At 43.1% G+C, this 11854-nt stretch overlaps 1 protein-coding gene across 1 annotated transcript in view; it reads left to right on the plus strand.

Moving 5' to 3' along the window:
• LOC107187365 (alpha-mannosidase 2) overlaps positions 1-8984 on the plus strand; it is a 46312-nt gene extending 37328 nt beyond the window's left edge. Inside the window, exons 5-6 of the mRNA XM_015575443.1 lie at positions 5859-6327; positions 6842-8984. Coding sequence (XP_015430929.1) covers positions 5859-6327; positions 6842-8984 — 2612 coding nt within the window. The remainder of the gene's footprint in view (positions 1-5858; positions 6328-6841) is intronic.
• The last annotated feature ends 2870 nt before the right edge of the window (positions 8985-11854 follow it).

Consider the following 11854-nt stretch of genomic DNA (forward strand, 5'->3'; position numbering starts at 1 on the left):
TCTTGATGGATGTGAGAGTCCTTACATTTAGCACACCCTGTATAATAAGGTATATTAGCTCTCAGTATTTGTATAATATTAATGCAAGTGAACGTCGTCACTGTCGATGAAGTTAGATTCCAGTGTTCGGAAAATATTGATGGAAATGATGGTCGTTACTTTTAGTGCACTCTGTATATTGAAATCCATTTGCTCTCACTATTTATACAATTTTTATGGAAGTAGTAATCAATATCTTCGACAGACCCTATTTGTTGAATTGTATCATGCATCTGAATATTTGGAAATAATTAAAATCCAGATACTTTTCACCCACCCTGTATATCGAGGTGTACATTTTCTGCTTATTTGCAGATTTTACGACACCGTGCTGCATAACTTGGATTAAAATTCTTTAATTAAAACTTGGCAGTATAATACAACCGAGGGGAGCAATAAAACGTGGACTCTTCGAAAAATCTAATTTCTCCCCTGCGGTAATGAAACTGTTTCCTAATTAACAATCAGTCCAACGATTATTAAAGCCAGCAATCATAGAAATTCCTTTAATTGAAGAAAATTATTATTTCTTGCATCCTTGACGATCTGTCACTCGATTGCCGGAATAACAAAATTAATTGTTCCATTTCACAACCCAGTTTGCACCCCACCTAGGGGGAAGGATTCTGGTCGCGAGGGTTTCTCGAAATTCCAGGGTACTCGAATAGTCTTCGATCCCCGCGAAATAAGAGCAACAAGTGGCGCACGGTATTTATTATCCTTTCATTTGCTCTTTCAGCTGACTAATACGACGCCTCATCATTAGACGAGCCCTGTCAGTGGTAGAGGTCGACGCTCTATCGAACCGAGGGGAAGTAGTCGCGACGCGTATTGCGTCAGTCTCGCGCCAGTGGAACGGGGCGTTTTATGATCAGACAAACAGGACGGTGAACATTTAATTGCCGTATCGTTTTTCGCCACTCCCTATCAACTTTCAAACGAGTATCGAAACCTCGATCCACGAATGTTTCACTTGCGCCACGTTCTTTTGAACGACTCGGTAAATTTGTTGTTTAATTATTAAGTTATTATAAATTTATTAAATGTTTCATTCTTGTTGTTCCCATTGAATATCTTCGTAATCGTCACATGCCTTGGTGATATTATTATTAATTCGAATCACTTGTAGATGTTATTGTTGACTCGAATCACTTGTAACAATTGCTATTGACTCAAATCATTTGCCACAAACATTTCGATAGAAATTTAAGGGTGGTTCTAGTATACAGGGTGAGACAAAATCACTGTACTTACAATGTTTATCTGACTAATAATGGCGCATTAAGTTTCCTAAAATATTCAATTAGAATCTGAGGAAATCAAATATTTTTTATTTCTTTCTTCGGAAATGGAGAATTTCAGGGGTGGTGGTTTCACATAAAACGATAATAAATTCTAGAACAGAATGGTAGAATCACTCCGAGGGCTTTAGCGGGCAACTTCCACGAACTCTTCGTCCATTCCAGCTTTCCCCGAGCTTTCAGAGATGCTTTCGCCGCGCATCAGCCCCAGCTTCATCCCCCTCGATCGCGGCGGGAGGGGGTGTGGGGTTGTACTACGTGCGCGATAACTCGCTTAATGCACACATGTCGTGTCTAATGAGTTATAATCAGTCGAGCACCGGCTGAGTGTAGTTTAATGGTTTGTTCGCTCGTATTAGGCCACGCCACACCCTTTCGTCGCTCTCACCCTCCACACCCCTAAGTCCACCACCCCCTTCCACCAAGACCCTATTTCTTGCCCTTTCCATCCCTATTAATCCCACCGTATCATCTATTCACCCCGAGGCGTTCGATATCTCGAGATATTGAACTGCACATTTTTCAACCCCCAACACAACCCCCAATGAAATATTAAAAATTTCTCATGGGGTGGATCTTCGTATTAATGATTAAGAAAAACGTGGATAAACCTTGCTGTACTATTTTTTACAAGGTCTAATTTTCAACATATTATTTTTAGGCAATTGTACCCTCACCCCACCCCTAAAATTCGACTACGTTTTTCTCGAAAACGAAACCACGTACGATGAAACTGCTCTCCGTCGTTTCGACTCATTTCTCGACGAGGAATCCACCAGTTCCGATTATTTCCACGTTTCTCCAATATTCTTCCCGCGATGAAAACGCCACCCATCCACCCACTCACCCTTGGAACGTCTGCAATAACGCGCGGAGCCTGGACAAGCACGGAACGCGCAATTTGCGGGTCCGCCTTCCTCGAATAATTGACGCAATTTCCGTGGTCCTAGACCGCCGATGGCTCCTCGATTGCGGGCGGTGGACGTTCACGTTTGAGCGCGCCTTCGAACGATTTCGAGCACGTCGGAATTCGGAAATGCGAAGGACACTCAGCCGCCCCAAGAACTGTCTGGTCGTCCATGGTGCATTCCATTCCTAGGGGTTGAAAATGACCTCGCCAACCCATTAATAAACTCGAAAATCCTAAAAAGTCTGCGGGATAGAAAAGTCTTAAAGTTTGTGGTCCAGATAAATTGAACACCTTGTATAATTTCGTCGAAATTGGTATTCATTCCGGTGGTAGTCAAGGATCTGTTTCCTCATTTATATGAAGTGCACATTCTTAATTTAAGGTATGACGTAATCGAAGAGCAATAGAGGATCCATTTACATACATTAATGATTTTTTTACACAAATAGATTAATACTTTTTTGTAAAGAATATGAAGGAGCATCAGCTGATGCAATAAAAAATATATGATTCCATTTAAAATAACATTAATGACCTTCATATGTCCTTTACACGTCCACCTACAAAAAAAATGTACCATCAGAATGTGCCCCTCTCAAAACCATTCAACTTAATCTGAAACATTGTTTGCTATGCGTAATAATAATGACGTAAATCTAGATGGCAAAATGTGGCGACCCACCCTGTATATTGGTACACTGGCAAGGGAACTTCGTTACTATTCCGAACATTCTGATTACTTTTTAAACTCCGTAGATTTGTGAGGGGCCTCGATAAAAGAATCAGGCAATTCTTCGTTTCTGCTGATATCCGATCCTTGAGGGGGCAACCACCCCTTAAAGGTTAATGTGTCCTTTTCCATTTTCCTGTAATGCTTGAAACCTATACTAGCTATTAAAAAACTATCCAATGAATTCTTATGCTCTGCAAAAATATGTAATGAAATTGTTAAAAATTTGTTCATATAAAAAACAATTTCTTAACAATTTCATTGCACACTTCTATAGAGCATAAAGAGCCGTTAAATTTTCGTTTTAACAGTTTTTTAATACTTACTATGGTTTCTGAAGTATATAGAAAAATAGAAAAGGACATATCGACATTTAGGGGATGGTTTCACCTCCAACTACCGAATATCAGCAGAAACGAAAAATTGCTTGATGCTTCTATGAGGGGTCCCTACAAGCCCTCGAAGTTTTAATAAAAAATCGGAATCTCCAGGACCTGTTAACACCATAATCGTACATGATCCCCGTGGTCCAGAGACTATGTTCGCTGTCGGGGCAAATGGTAGCGCTCCCGGTTAACACGATTGTCGCGGACGCAACCCCCGTAGTTACCCAGGACCAAAGCGAAACGGTTTCTCTCCCCCCGCGTTGGATTTGCGTTCACGCGCGGGGAACCGAATCGATCCCCCTTGGTTCCCGTGGAAACGCCAGATCATCCCCCCTTCCCTGCCCCGTAAACTTTTCCCTGTTCTTCGTCAGTTCGAAGTCTCCCAGCCTGAAATTCCGAGGTGGGAACGTCACGAAACTCTTTCCACCCTTGGAAGATAAATGTCGTAGATATACCGTGACGCAATGGGCAAGGGAGAACGCCCGAGAAATTGGGGCATCGCGAAGGGGACACATTTGGGTCACCCAGAGGAACGCCGATAAGACGCAACCCGACGTCCGCTTAACGTCCTTGCAACGAATTTATGCCCCATAAATTTACAGCTCTTCCAATCGAACGAACCTGGGAAATCGGTGTAATCGATTCTGCGGGGTTAGGGTATGGGATCGTTCGGAAAAATGGCTTTGGACGTCTCAGGTATCGGTTTGCTTCCAAGTTAAATCCAAGGTATAGCTTTGGTGGAATCCGTGATAGGCCTACATCCAGGTTATTACTAGGTTTCGTTTTATATCGAATCACAATTAGGTTTGTGTTAGATACTATTATTTAGAACAAACTTCAGGCCTAGTAGTATCGAAACAGATAGGACTAGAGTGTGGCAGTACTTCATCCAGGACCTCTGACGACGGAATCTAGTTTTCGATACGTGGTCGGAACGGACCTGGCCCCTAATCGATGCGTATTTATCAGTTCTCACCCTACGCCAAAGCATTCCTCGCCGACCAGACAACCCCCCCCCCCCCCGTTTGACCCTGTGCAACAGCCGGGGAGTTAATCCAGATACGTTACCACAGGATCGAGACTGCGTTTCGGTTTCTCCGTCGACGATTTATCGCCTGGTCATCGTAACATACCGGGTGGACAAGGTTTTTTGCTATTCGAGTGGGATTGGTCGAGAATAAATTATGAGGGAATCCATGATTCCGTCGAATCCAACGTTTTTGCGTGCATTTTTCTGAATAGTTGGAAGCACAGATTTCTGGAGGGAGTATATTAGTATTCAGGTTTGTTATCTCTTCAACCATGACTGTTTAAATGAACATCCTCAGAATGTTTAAATATATCCCAACGATATCACGAGCAACCTCAAAGGAAGCAACTCCACCCTGAAGCTTAACGAGGGAACCCCCTGTTCACGTCGTATCGCTTTCTTAATGGAAACGCCAGGAAAGGTTTATCAGAGCGTGTTCACTAAGCCCCACCGAAAAGAAACACAATTCCATGGAATGGAACGTTTCCACTGGAAGTATTTTGAGGGACAATAGAAACTAACCACAATCGAGACAATTAAAAATACAGATTGAGGCAGCTAAAGCAGGCCATTAGAATATCTCGACTGTTACTGGTAATAATAAGAAATGTGTCAGACTAAACTTGCATTGTTCTTATCACCAATAACAGTCGAGATACAGTAAATCCTCAATGAGTGTTCGAAGGCTCCTCCAAAAAAAGATTTTTGTCAATATTTGCTGGGATACTTTCCTCCCTCAGACCATACAACCAGATCTTATATCCATCCTAAATCATCCAGATTGTTACGTAAAAAAAATACAGTAAATCCTCAATGAGTGTTCAAAGGCTCCTCCAAAAAAAGATTTTTGTCAATATTTGCTGGGATACTTTCCTCCCTCAGACCATACAACCAGATCTTAGATCCATCCTAAATCATCCAGATTGTTACCTAAAAAAAGTACAGTAAATCCTCAATGAGTGTTTAAAGGCTTCTCCAAAAAAAGATTTTTGTCAATATTTGCTGGGATGCTTTCCTCCCTCAGACCATACAACCAGATCTAGATCCATCCTAAATCATCCGTATTTTTACCTAAAAAAATACAGTAAATCGTCGATGAGTGTTCGCAGGTCCCCGGGTGCAGCGCTGTCATTTTTATCAGGTTTAGCGCAGTGTCCTCGTCGAGGATTTACTGTGTTCAGGTGCCCGTCACCCTCTATAAATTTCATTCTATTTCTCGTCGCGGTTTTGTAACAGACGAATAGCATTGTTCATTTACCTAAAAAAAATACAGTAAATCGTCGATTCTTAGGTCCCCGGGTGCAGCGGTGACATTTTTATCAGGTTTAGCGCAGTGTCCTCGTCGAGGATTTACTGTGTTCAGGTGCCCCTCACCCTCTATAAATTTCATTCTATTTCTCGTCGCGGTTTTGTAACAGACGAATAGCATTGTTCAAGGGCAATTGTATTGCACTGAATCCAGGTCACCAGTGGTTGAAGACCAACCTGGACGTGGTCCCGGAGTCTGGCTGGTCGGTCGATCCGTTCGGTCACGGTGGAACGATACCCTATTTCCTGAAGGCCTCTGGCGCATCGGGTACCGTGATCCAACGGATCCATTACGCGTGGAAGCAATGGTTCGCGAAGAAACAGTACGGTGACTTCGTCTGGCTGCAGCCCTGGGATCAAACGGGGGACGCGGATATGCTCACCCACAATCAGCCGTTCGACATCTACAACATCAAACACTCGTGCGGCCCCCATCCCCACGTATGCCTGAACTTCGACTTCCGTAAGATACGGGGCGAATACACAGAGTACTCGGTACGGGCGGTCGAGATCACGCCGAACAACGTGAAACAGATGGCCGAGCTGCTGTTAGAACAATACTCCCGCACTGGATCGTTGTTCACTCATAACGTCGTGCTGATGCCCCTGGGCGACGACTTCAGGTAAGGATAACTCGATTTCCTGCAAACAGAGATACGACAGAGTGTGGTATTTTATCAATCTAGCTGAACTACATTCATGGTATTATCTTGAAAACTAGAGTAGATACTAAAAAACAGTTGGGATGAAAGTTTAATGTATTCTTATGCTCTGCAACAATGTGTAATAAAATTGTTGAAAATTTGTTTATTTATTTAAATTGTTTATTTAAAAAATAAATTTTTTACAATTTCATAGTACACTTCTATAAAGCATGAAGAGCCATTAAATTTTCATTGCAACAGTTTTTTGCCATCTACTATCGTTTTCAGAATATACAGGAAAATAGGAATAGGAAGTCCAAATCGGTCTTAGGGCACTTTTGACCACCTTATTCTGCTATACCCTTTAGCTGGAGTGGGAAAATACCACACTGTGCGTAGTCACCAAGTTAGTGGCCTTAGATTTAGTTTAGTTTGAGATTAGGTATCCTCCCCACTTGTTGCTTCCAGCTTATATTTTTATATATATTTTTAGATACGACCACGCAGTCGAATGGGACCAACAGTACACGAACTACAAGATCCTGATGGACTACATAAACAGCCGTAAGGAAGAGTACAACGCTGAGATTGTCTTTGGAACGCCAAAGGATTACTTCCGTGAGATCAGAAAACGCGTGGAGACGTTCCCCACGTTGAAGGGTGACTTCTTTGTCTATTCGGACATCTTCAGCGAGGGTAGACCAGCCTACTGGAGCGGTTACTTCACCACCAGACCGTACATGAAGATCTTGGACCGTGAACTCGAGGCGAATCTACGATCCGCCGAGATCTTGTACACGATAGCGTTGAACGTGGCGAAACAGTCTGGCAAGGACTTCATGCTGTACGAGACCTATTTCGAGAAGCTGGTGAAAGCCAGACGGAATCTGGGCCTGTTCCAGCATCACGACGCTATCACAGGCACGTCCAAGTCGTTCGTCATGAAGGACTACGCCCTGAAGCTGTTCGAGTCGATCTCAGACACCACCAGTCTCCAGAGCTTCGTCATTCAGTCGCTAGCTGGCACCACCAGTAAACCAAATTCAGTATACGTCCTAGCTGAATCGGATAGGGACAGTTACGAGAAACTGCCCAAGAAGATACCAATAGGGGTGAACAACCAGGAAACGAAAAAGATCGTTCTGTTCAATCCTCTGGCCCAACCCAGGCAAGAGGTGATCAGTCTGAAAGTAACATCGTATAGAATAAGAGTCCTCGATCCTCAAAAGAACCCCATCCCCTATCAGATAGCACCAGTGATGAACGCCACAAGCATCACCCATGACGTCTACGTCCTTCTCTTCGTGGTGGAGCTAAAGCCTTTAGCCATAGCCACCTATCACCTCCAGCAGATTGACAAGGTCCCAGTAGAAGCGATTTCCACCGTCTATTGTAGCAGATGCGGCAAGGACACCTTGTTCCCCATCAAACCCTTGCAAGTAGGTGATGTTCAGCTGGAGAACCAGCGGATGAAGCTCCTCTTCGATGGTCAGACAGGATTTCTGAAGAGGGTGACCAAAAAGGCAACTGGCAAGATCATGCAATGTGCCATCCAGTTCGCTGCCTACACGTCCGCCCAATTCCACAGCGGTGCTTACTTATTTATGCCTGATCCAAATCTTCGGGACACCGACAAAGATGTCCTGGAGGCGTACACACCTCATCAGAAGATCTATATAGTTAGTGGAATCCTCAGTTCTCGGTTGACCGTCGAGTACGGCAAGCTGTTGACCCACCACGTGGCGATCTATCATAGGGACGGTGGCCTGGGCGAGGCGATATACCTCAGGAACATTGTGGACTTCGAGACACCGCCAAAGAATAGGGAAACAGAGATGTTCATGCGTCTACAGACTGATATCCTGAATGGAGATCCGCCGGAGTTCTACACAGATCTGAATGGACATCAGATGATCAAGAGGACGAAGATAGAGAGGATAGGGATCGAGGGTAACTATTTCCCTATCACCACCATGGCCTACATCGAGGACACCAGTCACAGGCTGACCCTTGTGGTGAACCACTGCCAAGGAGCAGCCAGTTACCAGCCTGGATGGCTGGAGGTAATGCTGGATCGAAGAACCCTGTACGATGATTCTCGAGGAATGGGCGAGGGTCTGCTGGACAATCGTCGAACTGTCATCAAGCATTGGTTGCTTCTAGAAGATATCACAGGGGAAAAGGACAAACACTCTAGGCCATCCCTGTTCGCCAACCACCTAAGTAATGCTCTGAATTATCCAGTGAATATCTTTGTGGTCGATGGGACAGAGTCGGAGATCACCATGGCACCAGAGATCCGGCTTCTCAGCCAGAGTTTCCCATGCGACCTTCATCTTTTGAACCTGAGGACCAATCACGATCAGAAACTGCCAAACTTTCCTGTGAACAGTGCCCTAATGGTGCTACACAAACAGGGCTACAGTTGCTCCGTAGGTGTGGACGTAGCCTTGAAACATTGTCCCCTAACCGATAAGATACCACAGGGGACGTCGTTCTTCAAGCTGCCCAAATTGAACGTCACCCAGACCACCTTGACCGGCACTCAGACCAGAGAGAGATTGAAGGATGGTCTGCAAGAAGTTAGCTTGCAGGCGATGGGAGTGGAGACGTTCAACGTGAACTTTGTTCAATGATCATAAGGCTTCTTCTCGGGGCGGCTGATGCCACCGAGAACTATTTCAAGTATTGCCAAGCTGATCTAGAAGTTGATCGTCTCTTGGGGTAGAAAGAGACACTGCTGTATTTCATCTGGCTGATCATTGAATCACTCTGGGGGGTTCTTTCTTACTTTAGGCGCTACCTCTGACTTTAAAAGAAAAAGCTGGAGGAGCATATATGTAAATAGCAGACGCTTTAGTCAGCGTCCCGTCAGCAACCAGTGTACATACAACAGGCTACTGTACTCTATTGCTCCCTTCTTTTAGTTGACTTTTCCTAGATTGAGGACAACGATTAGGGAGCCTGGTAGAAAGAGAGAGTCTTGTAGAGAAGAGAAACCTCTACTCTTGCTGTTCTCCAACTTCATGCGCTGCTTGTCTCTTGCCCCATCAAATTCCCTTTCGTCGGCTAATTGTGAAAACATTTCTGTACACCTTGAAAGTTTAAACTCCACTCTGGATAAAACATCCGACCACAGTGGAAATCGGGCTTCGGAGGACTCAGCGTCAGATAAACTGACAAAATCAAAATGATCTAAGTGCGTTACAGGCCCTTAATCTGTACAAAGTTAGCGAGTTCGTTCAATGGAGGTAGTCGAGGACAGCAAACCACGTGGATTTGTACAGAATGGATCATTAAACTTGATCAACCAATGTCGTTCTCCCCGTACACAAAGATCTGATTATTTGACTGATTCCTTTTTTTTTTTTTTTTACTAGGAAAGAGGCTCTAACCTCTAAGATCCTAGAACATTCTAATCTCTATTCACCCATCGAACACCTATCATCTGTCTGAAGAAAGTACACATTGGATCAAGTGAAATGGACCATCCTGTAGATTATATATTATATATATATATATATATACGTGTATAAACATATTGTACATATCAAGCCAGGACTTTATCTTAGACAGTATATTGTGATAGGAGGATAAAATGTAAATGTTATACACCTATTTTCGTATGTGAAACATTTTACTCGTGTGGACTCTCTCTTTCTGACCCAACGCAAAGATAGAAACCATCACACACATGTAGGAGGGGATGGTTAGTCTCAACGTTCTTCCAACTCTAGCGGGGACACACAGTTTAGTTCGAATCAAGGCTGGCCGCTCCAGCCAGCTGGAAAGTACCTATTTTTTACTTCTGCCAAGCGTATCCAGCCGCAGAGAAACGGCGAAGGTTCGATCAAGCGTTCCTCTGTACGACAGGCTCGTGTAAATACTAGATTAATTAGCTGGGAAGGAGGAAAAAGCGTCGTACAGTTTCCATGCGAGCTGAGTCATGTTTTTAGAAGCTGGGTAGAAAATTCTACGCAAACATGCAGGTAGCGTGTTTGTCTGGTCACAGTGGATGGACTGTTTTTTCTCTCCTTTCTTTTTTTTTACTTCATGAAAGTGTATACTTTATTCTGATACCGTTTTTCGCTAAAGTTTAGGATAATTGACTGTAATTATAACCCTTTGTGACACTTTTTTCATTCTTGATAGATGGAAGAAGGTATTTTGTTGATACATTAAGGCTGTTGAGCGATGAAAAAAGAGTGTTGAACTTAAAAGTACAAGGTGCAGGAACAGAAAAATGACAAGGAGAGTGAAATACTACTTTAAATACATGACGTCAGCTAGGAACCATATTAGAACAGTTGAGAAGATTGCTGGAAACCCATGACTGTCCTTGTAACAATATTGTACCATACTATGTGTTTTGTGCTGTCTTTAGAGAAGAAAGATCTATATTAAAGAATGGTATATGTATACACGTGTACATACACTACCGCTGTACGTGCATGCGCGCGTGTGTGTGTGTGTGCCCGGGCGTGTATAGAGATATATTTGCAAAATTACAACACCACCACACCAGGATATTCCTTATGTTACGATGTAATATTATATTTATTGAATAAACATAGTAACTGACGTATTTTAATTAAGAACGACTATTTCCTCTTCCAATCTGCAGCTGATAGAAGTTTGTGTGCTCGTATATTTCATATTTTATCTGATTTTCGATAGATACATCATGATTGTAATAAAATAAATATGTACTGTAAAATACATTTTAAGTGACTTAAATGTACTGCTGAAAAATTGTATTTTTCACATCCAGGCTGGATGAACCAGCTCATTGATCTGGCTTTGTGTATATCATGGCGGTACCAGGTGTTTGGATTCATCGTGGAAGCTTTAACTCTTTTAACCGGCGAAAACAATTAAACTCGGCCTACGTCAAAATCAGATCGTGCGTAATTGCCCATGCCCAATACCTGTAACGATTAACCTTTGGGAATTCCTCATCCCCACTCTCCATTAATCCTTCGCGAAACGTCGGGGTGCATCGGGGTGAGTGGTAGTGGATAGGTGGTTGTCTCACACTCGTCCTCTCACTTGTTACTAGAGATGGCGTGCAAAATCACTATCGGTGATTTATCACAGTGATCGCAGAATCACGATCACGGTCGTGATTTAACTTCATTCACGACCGTGATTGCGATTTTTTTATCTTGAGTGAATTTGCTCACTGCGATCGTGAGTCTTTGATCTTTAAACAGAAAAACGTATTCAATATGATTTTACGATGAATTACATTACTATTCGTGTTTATAAAAAAGAATGATTTGCTAGGTAACATGTAGGTTATAATTTATAATCATTAATTTATTCATTATTCTTCATTGTTTCTAATTATTCCTTCACTTTATACGATATAACGCGAATTTTTGTTTTGATATGGCCGTTGCGGGAATGCCTTACCTTATCGTAATGAGCAATCTCGTGGCCACGGGATTCCGGGAATCGCGTGACGTCACGGCGTGCGAGCGAGAACGGTAGAGCGAGCCGCGGT

Source organism: Dufourea novaeangliae, unplaced genomic scaffold (genome assembly GCF_001272555.1).
Source record: "Dufourea novaeangliae isolate 0120121106 unplaced genomic scaffold, ASM127255v1 scaffold113, whole genome shotgun sequence".
NCBI classification, from domain to species: Eukaryota; Metazoa; Arthropoda; class Insecta; order Hymenoptera; family Halictidae; genus Dufourea; species Dufourea novaeangliae.